This window comes from Oryctolagus cuniculus, chromosome 14 (genome assembly GCF_051225735.1).
Source record: "Oryctolagus cuniculus isolate XC-2025 breed Fujian yellow rabbit chromosome 14, ASM5122573v1, whole genome shotgun sequence".
Taxonomy (NCBI): Eukaryota; Metazoa; Chordata; class Mammalia; order Lagomorpha; family Leporidae; genus Oryctolagus; species Oryctolagus cuniculus.
The window spans coordinates 75,555,467-75,579,049 of record NC_142880.1 but is presented as its reverse complement, the minus strand read 5'-3'; the positions used below and the strand labels follow the sequence as shown (position 1 = coordinate 75,579,049).

At 42.0% G+C, this 23,583-nt stretch overlaps 1 protein-coding gene across 1 annotated transcript; it reads right to left on the bottom strand.

Annotated features, from left to right (window-relative positions):
- Positions 1-7,609: 7,609 nt before the first annotated feature.
- GZMK (granzyme K) lies at positions 7,610-16,649 on the bottom strand. The gene is made up of 5 exons (XM_017344539.4): positions 16,513-16,649; positions 16,096-16,243; positions 9,935-10,085; positions 8,914-9,183; positions 7,610-7,990 (listed from the first exon to the last, which is right to left on the bottom strand). The coding sequence occupies exons 1-5, from the start codon at positions 16,574-16,576 to the stop codon at positions 7,829-7,831; spliced, it is 795 nt and encodes a 264-aa protein (XP_017200028.3). The 5' UTR covers positions 16,577-16,649; the 3' UTR covers positions 7,610-7,828.
- Between the last annotated feature and the right edge of the window lie 6,934 nt (positions 16,650-23,583).

Genomic DNA, 23,583 nt, shown 5'->3' with positions numbered 1-23,583 from the left:
ATCTGGTCAGAGGTGGGTAGTACAAATATGGTGATCTAGACCTTTCCCTTTCCCTTCGGAAGTTGTAGGATTTGGCTTCATCTACGTACGTCCAGCCTGGCAGAGCAAATTATTTGCCATCCAGGAGTTCCAATGACTCACGCATGAATGAACTTTCTGTTCTATGTACCTGTCTCTAGTACGATAGATTTTTTAGGTGCGAGTTTCCAGTATAATAAATTTTGGAGCATAGTGTATTTGTTTATTTGCATGCCAATATTTATTTGCATGTAAACATGAATATTTCTAGACTATAAGATCCTGAAGAGCAGAAATTATCTCTTTTTTTCTTATTCCTTCTAGTAACTAGCACAGTGTCTGGAAAATAGAAGTGCTTGATAAGTGTTTGTTGAATGAACGGATGAATGAATGAATCCATCCCTCTGGATGCTAAATGGTGGGAATTTCTGGCATGTATTTGGATTAGTTATCCATATGATTACTCCTTATGTTGTTGGCTGTTCTAACCACATATGAGACTGTTTTGATTATCTGCAACGCTACTGCTATTCAGGATATTATTGTATTTACCTGTCTTGCAATAATGTTGAGTTTGTAATGTGAATGGAAGAAACTGCTATACTGTTTCAAATGAATGTGAAATAATAAACTCCTACACAAAGTGCGTATCAGATTTACTACTGTGAGGAGAAAAATAATGAGAATAGTGTTACCAAAGATAATGAAATTTCACATAATGTCTGCATTTTAAGGATGGGTTGAGTGCATCCTTAGAAAACTGAGTGTAAAAAAAAACCTAGGACATTTTTGGAAATTGTTATGCTTCTAGCAAATTTGTGTGAATTTTTGTACAAGTTCTGTGTTATGAGTTATATAAAATGTTATAAAAATGAGGAAAAAGAAATAATAAACAAATGATAACTACAGATTTCAGAAAACATTTTAATTTAATGGAATTTACAGAACATAATTCTACAAGATTCACTTACAGAATATACATGAAAGGAGAAAATAAAATCCAAGGCTGTTGAGTACCATGTATTGTTCTTTTTTTTGGACAGGCAGTTAGACAGGGAGAAAGGTCTTGGTTTTTCCATTGGTTCACCCCCCTCAAGTGGCTGCTATGACGCATGCGTTGCGGCCAGCGCGCTGCACCGATCTGAAGCCAGGAGCCAGGTGCAGGGCCCAAGGACCTGGGCCATCCTCCACTGCCTTCCCGGGCCACAGCAGAGAGCTGGCGTGGAAGAGGGGCAACCGGGACAGAATCCGGCGCCCCGACCGGGACTAGAACCCGGTGTGCCGGTGCCACAAGGTGGAGGATTAGCCTAGTGAGCTGCAGCGCCGGCCCTGATGTATTGTTCTTATGTAAGACTAAAAATACTTGCTATAGAGCAGTATGGGTCTAAGATAAAAATATCTTCTCAGGTAGGCCAAGGTGTTTTCTCCATGTTAGGTCATAAATGGAGGAGTGAGGAAAGAGTTATTTGTTGATTATAATATTTAAATATTATCTTTCTGCATCAATTTTTATTAAAATAAGACTTGGTAGAAGCCTAATGCCATTTATGATTTGGGAGGGTATGGGAATTCAGTCACGAAGCTACAGGCTTGTCATTATTTGGAGCACACATCAGAGACAGAAACTCTAGGTTTCTGATGTTACTACTAGGATTAGGTAGGGATGTATTTAACTGAAAGCTCCAAATAATGGTGTGTGAAATGTTTTATTTGAATTTTTTGTTCATGTAAAGAATTCCTCAGGTGAAGAGCACAGGATTGGCGTGGAGGCTCCTTGGTCATCAGGCTCCTTCATTCTGCTCTACTGTCGCTAGCACTTGACCTCTCTTTACGTTGGCCTCATGGTTCAGCAGGGACTGTAAGCATGAAATATGCAGTCCAGGCAGTAGGAAGGGGGAAGAGGAGAGGAGGAAGAAGGCACTCTTTCCTACCGAATCAGCTCTCTTTAATGCAATTTCTTAGAAATCCCGCAAACAATGACTTTCACTTCTCATTGACTGTGACGAGCAGCGAGAGAGGCCAGAGAGAACACTATCTTTTGGCTGTAGTCTTTTGTAGCCCAAGTCGAATCAGAGCTTTGCTTTTACCAGGGAAAAAGAGGAGATGGCTGTTGAGCAGAAAAAACAGTAGTGTCTGCTGTTGAGTGAGCTAGATAGAACCTAGCTAAAAACTCACAGTACTTCTTGGAGTTATTAGATAATTGGAGCAGTAAAAGGAATATGTGTGTATAGATTCCAAGTCTGAGCACATTTCATGCCAGCAGTCTAAACAGAGATGTCAGGAGTACCTTCAGAGGAGAAAAAGGCTGTAGTTAATACTCATTACGTTGGTGAATTTACCAAGGTTCAGGGTTTGCCTTTCCTTATTGAAACTTGATTTTTTTTCCCAGCACATCAAAAATGGATCTCTCATAAAGACATCCAAATTACTCCAATTCAGAGGTAAGAGATTATAGGTGTAGGGATGAAAATGCTTATTCATTTTCCAAGAGAACTAACTGTCACAGAGTAAAATGCTCCCTGACGTGTGCCTGGGGAGCATGAAGTCAGAAAGAGACCAGTAAGTCAGCTGCGTGTGTGACGGAATCAGGCTCAGTAAGGATGGCTTTGCCTGGGGACAAGAAGGCAGCCATGGCCTATGGCTTGTGCTCACTCCTTTCTCCTGGACCCCTGGTTGTCCTCTTCTCCTCCAGTGGGACTCTCCAGCTTGAGATCTGATAACCCATCAGCAGATTGCAGCTAGGGCTGGGGGTTTGGCAACCTCCACATCCCTCCAGAGTGACTCTGTTCTGACCACTATATATGGAATTTAAGTGTTAACTCTCAGAGGGCAATTTTATTTTAGTTAGCTTTAAGTTCCCAGGAGAAACCACAGTGTCAATCCTATATACTGACTCTAATAGGCAGTTGCACAGATATTTATGGTTAAAGCCAGAAAATGAATGTAACATTTTCCTGGCAGAGCATAAGAGGTGTAGACAAGCGTTTGCCATTCTAGAGCTGACTGATATGACTCAGCAAAAAGGCCCAAGAAATCAATCAGTCCTGTGCTGTCAACAGGAAATGGATGTGTGAATGCAGGGCTGAATCACTCAAGGCACAAGGAGCCCACGTGTTCAGCCAGGGTGCCCATGGTGCTCAAATAACTCATCAGAAAATATGCAGGTAGCTTTTCAGGTGTGTCTCAGACATCTTGTGAAACTGCATGCGTTTTGAGGCAACCCAGGCATATTGTCCTCGGGCAGGTTGAGCAGTGTTCTTTCTCCCCCATCATGTGTGTCTGTCTGAGTTAGCTTGGGCCACTGTAACATCATACTGCAGAGTGGGTGGCTCAAAGACTGGAAATTGGTTTCTGACAGTTCTTGTGGCTGGGAAGTCCAAGTTCAAGGTGGCAGCCAATTCATTTTCTGGGGAGGGCCCTCTTTCTGGCTTGTAGTTGGCCTCTTCTTCACTGTGTCCTCACACATGAGAGAGAGAGAAAGAGAAAGAAGAGAGAGAGAGACAGAGAGAGAGACACACACACAGAGAGAGAGAAAGAGAGAGAGAGAGAAAGCTGAGATCTCTGGAGTCCCTTCTGGTAAGGATATTGATCTATTAGTTTAGGACCCCTTCCCTTCTGACTTATTTAACCTTAATTACTTCCCTGTAGGCCCCATCCTCACATATATTCACACTCAGAGTTCAGTCTTTCACATGTGAATTTGCAGACACAATTCAGTCCATAGCAGTGTTCTTTCCCCAAATGAGAGCTTTGTCAAAGAGGAAGAGCTTTCTTGATTGACCCAGAGCTGTCTTCCCGACAGTTTTCTGAAACAATCAAGCTAGAACCACTACTCTTCTTCATAGCATTTTGGAGTGAGTGGGGATTTATTATGTGCAAAAACTAGGAGAGGCAGCAGGTAGGAGTAATTCTGCTACCTGGTTGTAGACTGGTTTAATTGCTTATCTGTATCCATATTGATTTATGTTATGTGTTGTATTTGGACCTGATTGTTCTTAGTGCTGTCACTTTTTTTTAAAACTTGGTGGACATAGAATAAATGAAGCCACATTAATATCTGGGGAAAGGCAAACGCATTGTTTCCACAAAGGAGGGAGAAAGTGAGATGATTCAGAGTGGCAAAAGCAAGTTATTATCCCCTTAAGCTCTTGAGCAGTTTTAAGATCCGTGTGTTTGCCTCAGTTTGACTCTTAACTTCCTTTTGACACATAGATGGAATCAAAATAAGCTTGAAAAGGCAGAACCTACCAAATTAAGACTATCTTTGGGAGTTGTTTGTGTATTGAGCAAAATACTGAAAAGATGAGGGAGGCATTTCAATTGTGGGCTCTATCATCAGTTGCTTGTCAAACTGTTTATCCTCCAATTTCAGAGTTGCCAGGTCTGCCATAGCTGTTGAAAGAAGTTTCCTCTCTGGCAGTCTGGTCTGGTTTGACTATTGGAGTTGAACAACATGGAGTCTAAAATCAAAACATCACTCTCAGGTTTTACTGGCAACTTTATAGGAGACTCATTAACTGAAATCGGGGCAATCTTAAGAGTCCTTAAGACTTAAAGATTTACAATGAAGACTTATGGATCTGAAATTTAGAGCAAATAGGGAGAATTCTTTTTTTTTATGGTGAGTCAAGATAATTTATAATTTTTCTTTATGGCATGGGATTTCATAATCAGCACATTTTAAATGAATTAAATTGGCACAGATGGAATTAAAAGTATTACTAGTGGCAGAGGGGACTAGACTAAAAGGGGAAAAGGTGGGGGGAGAGTTATCTCCCATTTGCTGGTTCACTCTCCAAATGCTACAACGGTAGGGACTGACCTGGGCCAGAGCTGGGAGCTGAGAACACAGGCCAGGGCTCCATGTGGGCAGCAAGTATCCAGTCACTTGAGCCATTACCACTGCCTCCTAGGATCTGAATTAGAGGAAGCTGGAATCAGGAGCCAGAGCCAGGTGTCAGACCCAGGCACTCTGATATGGCATGTGCACATCTTAACTGCTGGGCTAAATGCTAGTCCCAGGATGGATTTTTAGATACTTGTTTTATTTACTGTTAGATTGGTTGCTTTTTAACCCAGTGCTCCTATTTATCTAGATATTTATAGCCCAGAGTATAACTGGCTATTGGTTTCTTTTTTTTTAAAGATTGTTATTTATTTTATTTTGAGAGGTAGAGTTACAGACAGTGAGAGGGAGAGACAGAGAGAAAGGTTTTCCTTCCGTTGGTTCACTCCCCAAATGGCTGCAAGGGCTGGAGCTGCGTCGATCTGAAGCCAGGATCCAGGCACTTCTTCCCAGTCTCCGATGTGGGTGAAGGAGCCCAAGGACCTGGACCATTCTCCACTGCTTTCCCAGGCCACAGCGGAGAGCTGGATCGGAAGTGGAGCAGCCGGCACTAGAACCGGCACCCATATGGGATGCCAGCGCCACAGGCGGAGGATTAAACTACTGTGTCACAGCACCGGCCCCTGGCTAATGGTTTCCAAGAACTATGACAACAACAAATAAATAAAAAACATCTATTTCTATATGCATTTAAGATAATTTTATATCATCTGGAAATGAGCTTTATTTGTCTTCTAAAATCCAAATTAAGTACAGAGGCTGAAATGAATCTTTTGGCTTCTGACTGCTGAAGGAGAAGAAATCTCTCCACCTCCACTTTGCTCCTGCACCTAAAATAGCAATGGTTACCACTTTAGTCACTGGGTAACTTCAGTCCAAAACAGCTGAGGTCCACCAGTGATCTTATTGCATTGCACTTTGGCTCTAAGTCAGGTGTTCACATTGATAATTTATTTAGAAAATCTCTTGAATCTTATCTTGATTATAAGGTGTTACTAAGGATGTTCATGGGGCTGGCGCTGTGTCGAAGTGGGTTAACGCCGTGGCCTGAAGGGCTGGCATCCCATATGGGTGGTTTGAGACCCGGCTGCTCCACTTCCGATCCAGCTCTTTGCTATGGCCTGGGAAGTCAGTAGAGGATGGTCCAAGTCCTTGGGCCCCTACACCCGTGTGGGAGACCCGGAAGAAGCTCCTGGCTCCTGGCTTCCGATCAGCGCAGCTCCGGCCATTGTGGCCAATTGGAGAGTGAACCAGCAGATGGAAGATCTCTCTCTGCCTCTCTTTCTCTCTGTGTGTAACTCTGTCAAATAAATAAATAAATCTTAAAAAAAAAAAAAGGATGTTCATTATCAGTGATTTCACGTTTACCCATTTATCAGAATCAACTGAATTGTTTAACCTTATTTTAAAAGTTCATTCATTTATTTGAGAGGTGAAGAGACACACCCACACCCACCCACCCGCCGACACACACATACAAAGAGAGAGAGAGAGAAAGAGGAGAGAGAGAGAGAGTTCTCTTCTGCTGGTTCACGCTTCAAATGCTCATGAGAGCCAGGTCTGGGCTGGGCTGAAGTCAGGAGCTGGGAATGTACCCAGGTCTTGCAGGTTGGTGGCAGGAACCCAACTGCTTGAGCCACCATTGCTGCCTTCTGGGGTTTGCATTAGCAGGACACTGGGTCCGGAGCTGGAGCCAGGAAACAAGCCCAGGCACTCCAGATATGGGACATGCACACCTCCACCACTAGGCCAACCCTGGCTTCCTGACTGGCTGTTGAGCAAGTTCAGGCCCACCTGAAGCTTATTTAATCTTAATTTATGGGCAAGAGATCAGTAATCTGTATTAGAAATAGTACGTGATCCTGAGGCAGTTGGCAGGGCTATGGGAAATATGGTGCTCTGTCCTTCTTAAGAGGACCATGGAGCCAAGTCCTCTCTAGTCTTATTTCCAGGACCAACGGTCCTGTTTCTGGGCAAACTGTTTTTATTTCCCATATACTGCAGTTTGTGTAAGTGATTATGCTGATCTTGCATTGGCTGAAGAATAGATTCTCCAAACATGAAGCATCCTAGACAACGTGTAAGGAAAAATGGACGGCACAATGACTACTTCTTCCTTTATCTTCTCCTTCTTATTCTTATTTCTCCTTTGTTCTGATGCCTTCACCAACTTACTTTTAATTCTTTATTTTATTGTTTCACAGGCATTTTTGTATATTGCCTTAAATCTTTTTCTGGAACAAAACTGTGTTATAAACAAACGACAAATCCTATACAAATGTTTGAATAAGCCTTAATGATTCTTTCCTGAGTTTCTTATTATTTTAAAAATAGAACTTAGGATAGACAAACATGTAGATGCGGAGAATAGTATGGTATTTGCCTGGGGCCAGGAAGTGGTAGTGGGGCAAATGGGGGATTGCTTTTCAACTGGTATAAAGTTTCAGTTTCAGTGATACAAGATGAGTAAACGCTAGATGCCTCCTCTATGTGATTGTGCCCACAGTTAATCGTACTATGCAATATATTGGAAAATGTGTTAAAAGGATAACTCTCATGTTGAACGTTCTTACAGCAGTTTAAAGAACTCTCAACAGCTTAGGGTGATTCAGCAGAAACCACAACATAATAAATGTTGACTGTAGGTGGTGCCATTGCTGTCTCATTTCGTCACCTTGTTGCCCTTTGGGGAGTGTGGGTGGAATGGGGGAAGCTATTACTTCATATCCATAAAAGACCAACAGAGAGTCTTCTAAATTTTATTCAGCATGATAGAAATACATCAGTGATAGAGGTGACAAAGAACTTGATTTGAAGAACAAAATAAGTCTCAGGGGTACAGAAATGGATGCCAACCATATTCTGCTTTACCTAAATGCAACTATGGCTGAAGATAAAGGTGGCCTGTGAGCATACTATAGAAAAAAGAAGTAACTGGTAGATCTCAGAAAATCATTTGTAATCTTAATTTTCATGAGATGGGGCAAGGTTACTTTTGATCCAAGTCTGGTATCTCTTAGTCAGCAGGGTGTAGATTCCAGGCTTTTTGGCAATACCGCACTTATGACCTCCAGAGACTATGGCGTGAAAGACACCTTTACAGATCAAGGGGCCACCTGAGTCACCCTGGAAGGAAAAAAATGGGGAGATAGAACGGTGAGAAGAATGGTGAGAAGCTATTGAGATATTTTCCATCCTCACTGTTGACTGTCCAAAGGATTATTACCTGAGTCCCTGGTGTCTTTGTGTCCTGAAGAGTGCCTGACACACAACCTCTGTATAGGTTTTCTATGTCTCTATTTAGGACCATGTTTCTGTCATCTGTCTATATTCACATCTCTGTCTATGATTATGACTGTAACAATTCCTTTGTCTCTGTCACTGGCTAAATATTCTGTCTCTAGCTATCTCTATGTACATATATGGATATTCTTTTGAAAATCAGTGGCTATTGAACTTTTTTTTTTTTTTAAATATTTGTTTATATGAAAAGCAGAGTTATGGGGGTAGAGGATGGGAGAGATGGATTGATCTTCCATCTGGCTCACTTCCTAAATGGCCACGATGGCCATGGTTGGGCCAGGTTGAAACCAGGAGCCAAGAACTTCATCTGGGTCTCCCATATGCGTGGCAGGGGCCCAAGTACCTGGGCCATCTTCTGCTGCCTTTCCAGGTCTATTAAGCAAGGAGGTGGACTTGAAGTAGAGCAACTGGGACTTGAACTAGTGTCATTTGGAATGCCTGTGTTGCAGGTGGTGATTTAATCTGCTGTGTCACAGTACTGGCCCCAACTATTGAACTTTATATAGTGAGGAATGGGTGAACATAAAGTTTGAAATAATCCACAAAAATAAAAGAAATTTTAAAAAATTGTGCATTTCATTTTGGTGCTGCTCAAGGCCCAAAATCAAATTGCAGGAATGGAAAACAGATTTTTAAAAAGTGTACTTTCATGTTTTCCATGTCTCTTTTCCTCAGTGTTAGTGAGAAAATGGAGACTTGACTGAAATATAGTACTCTGAGATGCTTGTTTAGTGAAAAATTCTTACCTGGCAGGAATCTTTCTGACCTTTGGCATCTCCTGCACAAATCATGTTGTTGGTTATAATAGGGTTGCGGTTGTAGTAACTTGGGCTGTTGCACAGTTTTCGACTTATCACAGTAACAGTAACTTCTTGCAGGGTATCAGAGGTGCTTGAAAAGTCTGGCTCAGTGGCTCCCCAGCCAGTAACTTGGCATCTGGTTCCAGCTCTAATATAGTTCTTGGATCTTGGGTGGAGCAGCTGGACATGCTTGTTGAGTTCCGCGGCTGTTTGAAGCTGAGAGATTGAAAAAAAATACTTGGTTATCATTCTTTCCCATTTGTATTTGCTTATAAGCCTGTATGTTGCATGTGTGGTCCCTCTCTCCTAACAAGGCATCCCTTTTTCCCGGATCTACTTTGGTGGCAGCCTGCAGCTACATTCGTGATTGTTGCTCTGCTGAACATGCTCTCTGTTCCCTGTGGGGAGCTCTCTGACGCTCAGGGAAGAAGCATCTACAGAGCAGGAATTTTGCCCAGTCTCAAGCGAACTGGCCTGTGCCTTGTATTGGATGGTATTCTGTGGAATGACATCCATAGGTCATGACTTTGAAGGCTGAGTTGTTTCCTGCTCTTTGAATACGGTCTAGACTGAGTTTGGACTACACTTAGTGTGGTCTAGACTAAGTTGTAACTCACTTCTGAGTCCCTGAAGTCACTTGGTTGGCTCTGTTGCATGGATGACTCTTGTATTTTTCACTTGCTAATGAGAAAAGCACTTGGGAAGGAAGTTCTCACTGTGGCTCCTCCTCTGTATGTGAGCGTCATCGTCACATTTTCTTGTATGAACATGGCCCTGATGCATTTGTGATGAATTTTTGTTTCTTTGAAAGCAGTATGTGAAGCAACACAAGGCTTCACAGAACATGTCTTAATCAACTCAAACACAGGGAAAGTGTTTGCGAAATGGTTTTGTGTAGATGATGTAAATCATTGAGCCAGGGTATAGGAGAATGTTGGAGAAATTGAAGGAAGACAATGCTACATACCTTAACCAGCATGATATCATGTGATTGAAGACCAGATGGAAATCTTGAGAACGGTATGAATTTTTTAATGGCGAATGTTTGTTTGGAGGGCTCATTTTTTGAGAGAGAGTGTGCTCCTAAAACCACCATTGGAGACTGGCCTTTGGTAAAGCTAAAAAAGCAAAGAGAATGTGGTTAACAGAATGATTTTCAAAGTCCTCAGTGGGGAGCGGAGATGGTGGAGAGGGTCATATACATACATACAGAAAGACCACTTCTAAGGTAACCTGTTTAGCATTAGGTGGAGTGATAGAGGTCTCACTGGACCCCAGCATGATTGAATATCAAGGCCCATATGACTTGGCTACAATCCCCTCCCAAACCAATTCCCTGGTACTGAAAAACAAAACAAAACATAATTTATACTCTACTGTGGGAAGAAAGCAGTGAAGTCATAACTGACTTAGATAAAGTTTACAACAATATTTTGTCCAAATAAAGGAAATTATATTTCTTATGTTTGCCATTGTTGTAAAATGCATATAATAAAATTTACCATTTTAACCATTTAAAAATATACATTTTATATTATTGCACATCTACCACTAACACTTTTGCATCTTCCCAACATTGTATTTCAATAGTTAAGGTAAACCTATGACTCTAAACTTGTTTTCTGTATGTCTAGACCTCATTTCAGGAAAATACGGGGATGTAAGGACCATTTCATGGTGGTCATAAATGCTCATATGTCCTATCCCTTCAATAAGAAAGGTAATCTGGAGAAGAAAGGAAAGGTTTTGGTCAAATGCAAAAAAGCCACTATTTTGAAATGACGATATTTCAAGGTTAGTAGCCATTGATAATTCCAGTGGTGATTTAGAGAGTACAAACTAGTGAGTCAGGTAAAGAAACACAAGTCTTTAAATTTCTAGTTGTACACAGTTCTAGTACCAGTGTTTCAACAATGTGACAATCAATCTGATTTACTGTAAGTTGTATAACATTACATTTATAGTCAATGATGAAAATAGAAAAGCTGTTTTGGAGATCCTGACAATGCTTTGGAGCCATTTGTATACTTCAGAATTATCCCATTGCAATATGTATTTTTATGGAAACCACTTCAAATTCTTTTTCAGAATAGGAGAGATTATAAAAATAATTGTATTTATTTATTTACATTTAACTATTGGTTGCTTCTTGAAAAGGGAATCCAGGTGGATTATAGAAAAACACATATACTCCAATATACAGACTAATAAAGATGAAAAAGAACACAGGAACATAAAGAAAAAGGAAGCAATGACTGCTTCAAGCTTGGAGAATGAGCACATGATTGTGGTGGTGTGGCTTTGCGTATGGCAGAGCTGTGGCTGCCTGGAACGGCCCCTTCTTGGTTTCTGCCAGAAGAGTTTACTTTGGAAATTCCAGCTCTATTTGTTGAAAACGTTGCCTATTGCAAAATCAGAATAGGGCTGCAATTTCTCAGGGGATGTGCATTGGATTTCCTGGGACTGATTCAAGTTCAAATCCAACATACCCACTAACCCCGAGGCTTTGGAGGGGATGGATGATGTCCCCAAGAGGAACATGGTAGTAAAAAGTCGGTATGTACATAAACAACTCACACCAGGAGGGCTGTGTGGTACAAATGCAGAGTGGAGGGCCCGGATTCTCTTGAAGGGAGTGGTGCTGAGAACATTTTTGGTTTTCTTTTATCTTTTACTCATTTCCTTAACTAGCTATTGCCTTTGAAATGTTTTGGTTATTTTCATTTCCACTGGGACATGCTAATACCAAAAACAACCCTCGTAATGCTTTCTAAACGTTCAGTTTCCAGATACCCTTCAACTGTAATCTGAACTAGCAAGGTCAAGCTTTCTGTCTGTGGTATACCTGGAATTAGCCAAGTTCCAGGATTTCACTTCCTTAGTTAAAGCTCGCTCCAGACTCCACACAGAAGAGACATAACAATACCAGTGTCTTTCATTCGCATACACAGTATTTCTCCAAGTGTGGTCCTCAGACCTGTTTTAGAATCACCTGGACTGCCGGCGCCGCGGCTCACTAGGCTAATCCTCCGCCTAGCGGCGCCGGCACACCGGGTTCTAGGCCTGGTTGGGGTGCCGGATTCTGTCCCGGTTGCCCCTCTTCCAGGCCAGCTCTCTGCTGTGGCCAGGGAGTGCAGTGGAGGATGGCCCAGGTTTTGGGCCCTGCACCCCATGGGAGACCAGGAAAAGCACCTGGCTCCTGGCTCCTGCCATCGGATCAGCGCGGTGCGCCGGCCGCAGCGCGCCGGCCGCGGCGGCCATTGGAGGGTGAACCAACGGCAAAGGAAGACCTTTCTCTCTGTCTCTCTCTCTCACTGTCCACTCTGCCTGTCAAAAAAAAAAAAAAAAAAAAAAAGAATCACCTGGACGTGGTATTGATAATGGAACTTCCTGAGTTTCCCCTTGGATTTACCTGGACAGAATTATGTTTAGAGCAGAATCATAGTGTTGTTGACAGTGAGTTTTTGGTCATCTGCTGAACTTGGCTGTAAACATTGTCTCAATAGTGCCCACCAACGACCTGTCTTGTTGAAGATGATGGGACATGCACTCCTCACTAGTTGAAGGCATTTCTGCCTGCCCCTAGGTGACACACCTCATATACAGGGAAAACAGAACCCAAATTCAGCTTTTGTGACTCCACCCCCAGTATTTTCCCTCAATTCCTCTTTAAACCCCAGGCCAAGCCCTTCTACTTCCTCTGCCTGCCTGGATCCTAAGCACTGTTTCTGCTTAGATTCACTCGGTGAGGTGTGATCACAAAAGGTGGGGTTCCTGTTTCTTGGAGGTCTCCCTTGTCTAAGCCAGAGATGGAAGCTGTTGGCTGTCAGAAAGGGTGCTTCCCTCAGTCCCATCTCATCAACATAAGTGGCTCATTAGTTGAGTTACTCAGTTCCTATCACAGAAGGCACACATAGACACAGACAATACTTGGGGTGGGCATTTGGCCTAGTGGTTAAGATTCCTGCATTTCATGTCAGAGTGCCTGGGTGGGAGTCCACCCTCCTGATTCTCACTTCTTGCTGATGCACACCCTAGCAGGCAACAGGTGATGGCTCAGGTAGGTGGATCTCTACACCCACGTGGGAGACCTGGATTGAATTCTCAACCTCCAGGTATTTGGGAAGTGAACTAGCAGATATGAGTTCTCTTTCTCTCTGCATCAAAAGAAAGAGAGAAAGAAAAAAATAAATAAAACTTGTTAACATCTATTTAGCAGCCCTATGAGGGAGGTATTAGGATAATCCCCAATTGAGGTGCAGACAAGTTAATACACTTGAGAACACCCCAGCGATATTAAGTGGAGGCTCCAACATGGAAATCCAAGCAGGATCAGAAGTTAGTTGCTTGCATTGAATGTGTTTATCCGTGTTGGAGATGGAGTAAGGCTGCATGGAAAGAACTATGGAAGATTCAATCTACTAACTTGCTAGGCAGGAGGGAGAGGCAGTAAGGCTTAGTGAGGGAGGGCATTGGAAGAAACTTAGGAGGGCCATGGACACCAACTGGTGAGAGTTTTGCTTCTGGTGAGTTAAAATGCTGAAAATGAGATTATATTCACACAGGGAGACTTTACTCGCGTCCTTTGATATCTGACATGGTAGCTAATAAAGGGGTCCAGGTACTAAAGGAGGAGCAGTGTGGGTGGGTGGTGAGAAGGGAGCACCCCCAGAGTTGGCTCACTTCACTGTTCTACCAAGAGACAGAGAGAGAGAGAGAGAGAGGCCTGAGGTTAGCAAACTATTCCCACAGGACACTTGGGAGTACATTTGTGGGAAGCCACCATTGAACTATTTCCTAAATATTTTGAATTTCATAAAGCTTAATATTTTTCCAAACACCAATCTGCCTACATTTTTACACCCAAGTGTCCTGTGGAGGAAATTTGATCCACATATTTTGGAGTTCTTTATACTCCAGCCATTGAAAATGGTATTTAGCAATAGTTTTTGTATTTCTTTTTAAACTCCAAGACCTCTCTTCAGTTTTTTTTGGGTCTCTTTTTCCAAATTTGGGAACCCACTTCTCTTGAGTTAAATATGCATGTCAAAATCTAAAATTCAAGTTAATATTATTTATTTGCCTATAGCATTTTATGGTTTGTGAAGGACTTTTTTTTGCACATGGTGTTTTAGGTATAGCAAAAATAAATCCATAAATAAATACAGTCCTCCAATTCCTTTCCTTCTTGCCACCAGCATTTGTTGAGCATTTTTAAGTCAAGCTCGGTATTCGGGGGAAGTTCTAGTCTCTTTGAATATGGGCCATAAGCATCTTTGAAGACATGCGCAGTTTGCAAGGGATGAACATTTATGGTCCGCTACCCTCTGCCCCACAGGTCCCGAGGGACCATGTTCCCTGGGGAGAGGGACAGATGTGATGGGGTTGTGAAGGCACTTTTTGTGAGAGCAAGAACCCCACTTATATAGTCATATGAGACTGAAAACCAGCAGCATGCTATTTACAAAGAAAACACAAGTTCTGCCTGTTTGTAGGCTTCCAAACTTCCGGTGTGTATTCAGAGAGTTCATTAAATTGGGACAATTAGACAAACTCCCAAAGCACGGTGAAGTGAGTCAACTGAGCTATTCTGCCTGGATCCAGCTGATACCAGGGGAACCATCCATGGGGACGAAGACGGACTCTGAAGTGTAAGGAGAAGAGACGGCGACGGCTCTGTCTCAGCTTGCTCAGGCAAGAAGCAAGGAAGCAAACACAAGCACAGGGAACTGAACACCCCAAGCACAATTTGTGCTGCTTGCAGCATCCCAGGTTGGATTGTGGGCTTTCGTAACTGAGGATAGGGAATCCTAGACTGAAACGGACTTTTGAAGGTTCGACTCTGTCTTCAGAAAAGTTTTCATTCTAGGAACTCCAGAAAAATAACTCTCTTTATCTCTTCTTACAAATAATCTATTAGCTACTTTCTTCCACCTGGGAATACTGTTGCTGTGATTTCCAAACTGTGGGCCTCAGACATTGGGAGGCAAGGTCTCTAGAAACTGACCAACAAAACACCACACACACACACAGATACTAACAATAATACTGGCTGGCACCGCGGCTCACTAGGCTATTCCTCCACCTGTGGCACCGGCACACCGGGTTCTAGCCCCGGTTGGGGCGCCGGATTCTGTCCCGGTTGCCCCTCTTCCAGTCCAGCTCTCTGCTGTGGCCCGGGAGTGCAGTGGAGGATGGCCCAGGTGCTTGGGCCCTGCACCCCATGGGAGACCAGGAGGGAGCACCTGGCTCCTGGCTTCGGATTGGCGCGGTGCACTGGCTTTAGCGGCCATTTGAGGGGTGAACCAACGGAAGGAAGACCTTTCTCTCTGTCTCTCTCTCTCACTGTCTAACTCTGCCTGTCAAAAAAATTAAATTAAAAGAAATAATAATACTGAATATGCTCTGTGTGCCAAAATACTTAAATAGGTATTATTGAATGTTCAAAATCACATGAAGCAGGTATACCTGCACCCTTTACCTGTGATTTCAGTTACCCCTGGTCAACCAAGGACTAACTATATCAAACAGAAAATTCTAGAAATAAGTAAGTCCTCAGTTTTAAATAACTGTTATTTCACTTTATTATTATAACTGTTCTATTTTTATAATTACTGTTGTCAATCTCTTCCGGTGCCTAACTTACAAATTAAACTTAATCATAGGTATACGTGCGTAGGAAAAGACATAGTATACATAGGATTCTGTACTATCCGTGGTTTCAGGCATCCTCAAAACCTGTGGGTGGGGGGAAACGACTGTACTATTTATTACTATTTTTCTCCTTTTGTAAAATGGAGATGCTGAAGAGCACAGAGCAAGGCCAGGTTGTCGATTTCCTCATGCGCAGAATGACAGAAGATCAGGAATGATCTCCGTTTATTACTGCTACTGTGTTCACTGGCACTAGATGGGAGACTGAACGTTGTCTAACGGCTGAATTTGCCTACTGGGAGAAGAAATCTAGTTCTCCCTGAAAAGAAAAACCTAGGGTAAAAAGGGTGGACATGGTGGTTGACCAGCAATCACAAAAACTAACTGTTGGAATTCTCACCCCCGGGGAAGAGAACTTCTCTCCCAGCAGACCTGAAGGAGAGAGAGAGATGCATGGGAAGTGTTGGGACTCACCGCATGTGGCAGTGGGCTGCTGTCAGCACCCACTGTGGAGCGATCAGGACTCCTCCGCAAGTGTGAATGCCGCCGTACTGAATGGAAGCCATAAACGGCCTGGAGTGAGGGGACACTTCTCTGCCTCCAATAATCTCCGTATCGGAACCTACAAAAGGAAGCTCCAAGATTTCACACAAAGATCCAAGCACTTTGCTTCATGTAATTCTTCCAATAGACAGACACTATACTATTTTCAAAGATTAAAAAACAACAACCTTAGCTAATAGTTCTTGTAACTTTGCTGATAAATGATTTTATGATACAGCAGAGAGGGATAGAGATGATTGTGAAAATCATTTTCATCTACAATATAATAATATAACCATAGAAATTTATTGAACGTTTACATATGGGCTCTATACATTAGATACTTACACTCTGTAGTCACACAAGTCCCAGCTACTAGGACAAGGAGAAAAAAAGAAGAAAACCTAATCATTTGAGTGATTTAGATTTAAGAAGCCCAGATGAAATACTCTGATCCTATTGACCAAGGAAGATGATTCTGAAGACTGAATTTTGTTCTTGCAAGTTTTAATTTTTTCACCACAAGTATTCAAAAGTTAAGTTTTTTTTTTCACACCTAAGTTTAGAAGTGTATACATCAGCTTAGGGGCTTAGGGCGTTGTCAGTTCTTTGTTTTTTTGGAGAGAGGTTTGTGTGCAATAACGAACTCATTTCTGAAGGCCACCATCTCCATTATCTGAGTAACAACAATCATACATAACATCCAAGATATAAGAACTCAATGAAGTGGCAGAGAAAGTTTGAAGATATTTATTGCTCTAAAGCAATACTACTATGTTTTCTGGCATAAATGGTGCCTGTCATATTTTAGTGCTCTCTATTTTTTCATTTAGACATAGATTTATGAAGAAGAGAGACAAGGAACCTTGCACAGATCATGGTTGCTTTATAGCATGGCTTAACTAAAGTCTAAACATCACCCAGAGAAAGCCATATGTTTTGTAGCAAACTTGTGGCTAGTCATGCCATTTCCTCTAAATATGACTAAATTTGGTTAAATTTTAGTTTCATTTTTGAGAGATTTAATCATGTTATTAAAGGCAAACATTGGCAACATATTTTTGATTTGGAGTTTCTCTTTTAATCATTTTTAATTAAAAATGACCATGTGTTTATTCAGGGACTTTATAATAATATCTCTTAAAAATCAAGGACTGTATTTTGTCATTTTGCCCAGGAAGAGATGACAATACATTGCCAGGTCTCCCAAAGTGCTTTCCCTTTTACTACAAAAGGTGTTAGACTTAGGATTCTACAAGATTCTGTTTGCACTGGTATTGATCAACAGTGCAAACATTACAAAATCAATGCAAATAGATAAAGCAGGCGCCAGAAGCCCAGCCACTCTGTAGCAACACTGAATTGTATTAACAGGTTTTACCTTCTTTTTTCTAAGATACACACATTCTATCTTTTTTTTTTTTAATGTAGAAGAATTAAAATCCAGAGCTATTTTGCTTAGCAGGTTGCAAGAGACTACCACCTTTTGTTTCCTAGGACCATAAAGTAGGAATAATAATAAATATTATAATTATGTATTATTTAGTTTAATAAAATACTTGAACTTATTTCCATAAATCTCTTTACGTAGCCATTTATGTGTTCATGTACATATGTGAAGAAGGCGTGCAGCTCTTGTATTTATGTTATGACTGAAGAAATAAGCTCAGAGAAGTTGAGTGATTTGCCCAAGGCTACAGCATATGACCTGGATTGCATCATTTGCCTGATCTAAAGAATGTGCTAATAAGGCCACTGCTAGAACACAGAATTTGTCAAGTGGCCTGCCTTTATTTTCTAGGGATGCAGTGACAGCAAAAAGCTTTCTGAAACATTAAACAGAAGGACCAGAACCCATGCAGAGCTGTGACTTCCTGCCAGGGAGAGGAGAAGGTGAACCGAGAGGGACCGGGTAAGGAAAGCCACACACGAAATAAAGCAAACGTGTGAGTCTCACCCACGTGCCCCTGTGCATTTTCACATCATTTCTGTCTCTGGTGATGGGCCTGGGGTGAATCCCTCAGGCACTTTTGCAAGTTGTCAGGTGGGCAGGATGAGGCCAGTTCCGTACTCTGAGGGTATCCCACTGGTGTCGGGAACAAAAGGAAGATGGTGTGTGGTGTGTGGAAGTGACATGAGCTCCAAAGAACAACTAAACTGTGAAAGGCAAAGCTTTATGGGGGGGGTGGGGGGCACGTGGTCGGAAACATCACTCAGCTGCTTATTTCTGGGTACTGAGGACTCACATCCAGCGTTTTACAAATGGCCACAGTTTTCAGAGGCATTTCCAGGGAGGGGCTGTCATTAGTCTTGTTTGCTAGATAAGGAAACTGAAGCTCAGGGACTTAGTGAGATTACTGAACTGCAGGTGGTCCTTAAACCTTTACATGCTGGCTCCAAGCTCCATGTTCCTTTCAATGAGACCACAAGCCCACCCTGCTTTGAGGAGTTCCTGGGACTCCGATGCTCCAGGAGGTAAGCTGGCTGCGCTAGAAAGGAAAAAGGGATTCAGCCTCGCATACTACAATTAGACACGGGTGAGAGTTAGTTCAGTTGGGAAGACAGTCTCATAACTCTTTCTTGTAGCTGACCTGGAAAATTCTGAGCATCGAGTTGGTTTATAGTAATGAGTTATTTAGTTTTGGCTTTGGATCCATGCGCTTGTTAAGAGTATCTTTTGTTATTGTATTTGGGGTCCTGGATTTGAAGACAGTGGGCTGTGTAACATGATGAGCTCGGAGATCTCATTTATTTCTGGGTGTTGGTTTTTGTTCTGTTGAGTCTGCTGCGGGGAGCGCCCTGTTTGCTTTGGATGACTTTTGCAGCAGCTGTGCCTGGCTGAGCAAGTGCAAGGCGGCGTGCAGCCTGGGACTGGCTTCCTGTGGCCTTGAGGCTCTCCTTTGCTGTGTGGTGTTTAGCGGTCCCCCCTAGCTGCTCTTAGAAATGTTGTTTGTGACCCTCTAGTGTTTCAGAGGCCCCCACAGAACAGCTGTCTTGGGGGCTCCGAGAGCCATGTGTGCTGTTGTAGCACTTGGGTTTCCCTTCAACAGCTCGGACACCTTCGTCTGATTCATAAGCCACATCCTCTAGAGCCATATCTCTGAGTGTGGCCCACAGACCTGTGGTTGTTACAGATCCAGGGAACGATGAGGACAGAAACTGACAGTTACAGTTTAGAAACTGTTAGCAGTCAGTTAACATGGCTCTATTTTTATTTTATTTTATTAATGAAATAGAATTTGTTAATAAAAATTTGCCCATGTATTTTGCTGGTGTTTTTTTTGTTGTTGTTGTTGTTTTTTACAGGCAGAGTGGACAGTGAGAGAGAGAGAAAGAGAGAAAGGTCTTCCTTTTGCCGTTGGTTCACCCTCCAATGGCCGCCGCGGCCAGAGTGCTGCAGCCGGCACACTGCGCCTATCCGAAGGCAGGAGCCAGGAGCCAGGTGCTTCTCCTGGTCTCCCACAGGGTGCAGGGCCCAAGCACTTGGGCCATCCTCCACTGCACCCCCCGGGCCATAGCAGAGAGCTGGCCTGGAAGAGGGGCAACTGGGACAGAATCCGGTGCCCCAACTGGGACTAGAACCCAGTGTGTCAGCGCCGCTAGGTGGAGGATTAGCCTATTGAACCGCAGCGCCGGCCTGCTGGCCTTTGTTTTTATTTAATTAATTTTTCTATCATTTGTACTGTATTGCATAGAAGTATCAGTTAATGATGGACTGAAACTAAAAACAAATGAATAGACAAAAACCCCAATCACGCCTCATCTCCCCCACAGGTAGTTTGAGAAGCACCCGCTAAGTAGGTGCAGGTGCATAGCAGATCTGTTTTAAGCCCTTCCCATCTATTTCTGTTATGTTTCCTTTGAAAAAATTTCTCGAACCCAAGGTTTCTGAGACTGTCCAATCCTGCCCAGCCCCAGGTGCCTGAGATCAGGATTGGGCAGATCTTCCCTGGGTCCCTCCTTTGTAGCCTACCATCCTCTGGCCTTGCTTTCTGTCCAGTAATGGTTGAGCTAACTTGTTAAGTGATTCTTTAGCAATTATGGTGACACAATCTCATCTTTGAAAATTGGAGTAGGGAAGGACATTGGGGAGCTGTATGATGGTGTACACACACACACACACACACACACATACACACACAGAGGCAGACATGTTTGTATACTATCTCTCCATCCCTCCTCCCCACTTCTGGCCTCACACCAACAACTGAATTCCTGTCCTATTCTTTATCACAAAGAATCCCAGGTGGATCAAAGATTTTCTGTGAATAAATGAAATCACTATAAAAACTAGAAATGAGATGATAAATTAAAAACAATGTTTAAGAAGAGAAAGCATAAAGGCAACCATCAATAAATTAGAACATATAAAACCTAGTTAAAAAATAGCACATCAAAGCTGTTTCAAAATTTACTTTACATTAGTGAAGTTGACCATCTTTTCTTTTGATTGTTGTTTATAGCCCTGCCTATTTTCCTTTTGACTCTTTATTTGTTAAACTCTTTATTTAGTAGAGTCATTAAGCCTTTGACTATAATGTAAATTAAAGATGTTACCTCAAAAAATAAATAAAAAATTAAGTTGAAAAAAATGAGACAGATTTATCGTCATGTGTTGATAAATGTATTCATTGTAGAGTATTCAAATTAGGGTAGACTAATATCTGTCTCCTCAAACATTTATCATTTCTTTGAAGTAAAAAATATTCAAAATCAAAATATTCAAAATCATTTCTTCCAGTTTTTCGGGAAATATATAGTGCATTATTGTTACCTGTAGGCACTCTGCTGTATAGGAGAACACCAGAACTCACTTCTTCTAAACATAGCTTAGCACTCACTGATCAGCCTTTCCCCAGCCCCTTCTCCCCTCTAACTATCCGCCATTTGACTCTGTCCTATGAGATCACTTTTTTAGATTCCATGGGAGAGTGAGATCATGTGGTCTTTGTCTTTTTGCACCTGACCTATTTCACTTAACATAATGTCTTCAATTTCTATTCATGCTACTGCAAATCATACAATTTCATTCTTTTTTATGACTAAATAATATTTAGTATTAAATTTGGCGTATTGACCATGTGCCACATTTTCTTTATTCATTCATCTGTCAGTGGACAACTGAGTTGATTCCATATCTAGGCTCTTGGGAATCGTGAATGCTGCAATAATGTCAATGCAGATGTCTCTTCAGCTTACTGATTTCTGTCCCCTCAGTTATCTATGACATAGAGGGATTGCTGGATCATATGGTAAGTAGTTTCTTGAGGAACCTTCATACTGTTTCCATAATGGCTGTTCTAATTTACACTCTCATCAACAGTGTGCAAGTCTTCTCTTTTTCTCCACATCCCCGCCAGTGCTTGTTATCTTTTCTCTTTTTTAAAGTTTTTTAATAAATTGATTAATTAATGATCTCTTCTATGAGAAATTAGAATTCTTTTTTTTTTATTTGACAGAGTTAGAGAGAGAGAGAGAGAGACAGAGAGACAGAGAGAAAGGTCTTCCTTCTGTTGGTTCACCCCTCAGATGGCCTCTATGGCCGGAGATATGCCGATCCGAAGCCAGGAGCCAGGTGCTCCCTCCTGGTCTCCCATGTGGGTGCAGGGCCCAAGCACTTGGGCCATCCTCCACTGCCTTCCCGAGCCACAGCAGAGAGCTGGACTGGAAGTGGAGCAACCGGGACTAGAACCCAGCGCCCATATGGGATGCTGGCGCCGCAGGCGGAGGATTAACCAAGTGAGCCACGGCGCCGGCCCCTATCTTTTCTCTCTTTGATGATAACAATTGTAACTGGAATGAGGTGATAGCTCTCTGTGGTTTTATTTGTATTTCTCTGATAATTAGTAAAATTGAGCCTTCTTCATATATCTGTTGATCATTCGTATGTCATCTGTTGAGAAATGTCTATTGATCACTTTAAAATCAGACTCAGTTGTTTGAGTTCCTTACATATTCTGGTTATTAATTTCTCGTCAGTTGTATAGTTGCAAATATTTTCTCCCATTCTGTTAGTTGTCTCTTCACTCTGTTAATTTCTTGGCTGTAAGATAAGCTTTTTTTGTTTGATGTAATGCCATTTGTCTAATTTTGCTTTTGTTTTCTGTGCTTTGGGGTTTTACACACACAAAAAATCCTTACCCATCCCAGTTTCCCAAAGCCCTATTTTTTTTCTAGTAGTTTCATGTCATACATTTAAACATTTCACCTATTTTGAGTTAATTTTTGTATATGGTGAGAGATAAAAGTTTGGTGGTGGTGGTGGGGGGGAGTTTTAAGTTCATTCTTTTGTGTGTGGGCATCCAATTTTCCCAACACTATATACTGAAGAGACTGTCTTTCATCAATGTGTCCTTAACATCTTTGATAAAGATATACAGATATGCTGAGATCCTAGAAGTAAACCAACTCTGTGTTATGTTTCCCCTGACTCCCAGAACTGTAACTATCAAACTCAATGTGGGTTGTGTTCCATCCTGACTTCTCTTTATGACATTGCTCCAACAACTTTTTCCTCTATCCTCATTACTATCAAGTAAGAATAGATTGTTTTCTTACCAAGCACTTGTCCTGTTATTGAAATCCTTCTCCACATAGTGTTTCCTGATCATTCCAAGGGAAAGTATTTTCTCCTTTTTCCAAAAGCAGGAAGAACCCTTAGAAGTGATAGAGTCAATATCAATATCTTGTTCAGCATTCTGATGTTTATCACATTACTGCTATTTATTCAATATTTGTATACATCTCTGAAACTGTTAGCTATGCAGTTTGCACTGGAAAGGAATAATTTTAGCTGCAAGTAGCAGAAAATCTAGCACAGACTTATATGACAAGGAAATTCAGTTAAATTTTATTATCATATAATAAGAAACTCAGAGATGGTGTGGCACCAGGGTTGATTAATTCAGTGGGTCAGTGTTGCTGCCAAGAGTCATGTGTACACTCTCAGACCTCGCCTTCACTTGTCGCAGGCCCCCAGTAGTCATCTGGCCAGGACAAGGTTAGGAGAGAGGACCAGCTCTTCCTGTGCGTGTTCCTTAGGGTCTCACATCTCTAGAAGCGTGGTGATCTCTCTTCCATTCTCTCATGGGACAGAACAAGATCTCATGACTTCACCACACCCATCACTGGCATAAGAATGGGATTTCCCATTGGACTGTTTTAGACGCATCTGCTGAGCTGGGTTTGAGTAATTTTTAATGAGGAATAGAGAACTGAAGAAAATAGTGGTTCTGTTAGCAAAATGAGAATTGCATGTTATGCCTCAATAGTCTGTTTAATTCCCCATTAGAGCACCCTGCACATCCTGTAAACTTGCTAAGTGAATGTAAGGATGGCTAAGGAGTTGTGCCAAGTTATGTGTTTAGTCGAGATTTTATAAATTGTCATCTGTCTACTACCTTTCCTGGCTTTCTGTGA

Coding starts and splice junctions, on each gene's coding strand:
- GZMK (XM_017344539.4), bottom strand. CDS start 16,576: ATGATTAGGTTTTCTTCTTTTTTTCTCCTTGTCCTAGTAGCTGGGACT. Junction 16,244..16,512: donor GACTTGTGTGACTACAGAGT/GTAAGTATCTAA, acceptor TTCCTTTTGTAG/GTTCCGATACGGAGATTATT. Junction 7,991..8,913: donor GTCAGAAAGATTCCTGCCAG/GTAAGAATTTTT, acceptor TTTTCCTTCCAG/GGTGACTCAGGTGGCCCCTT.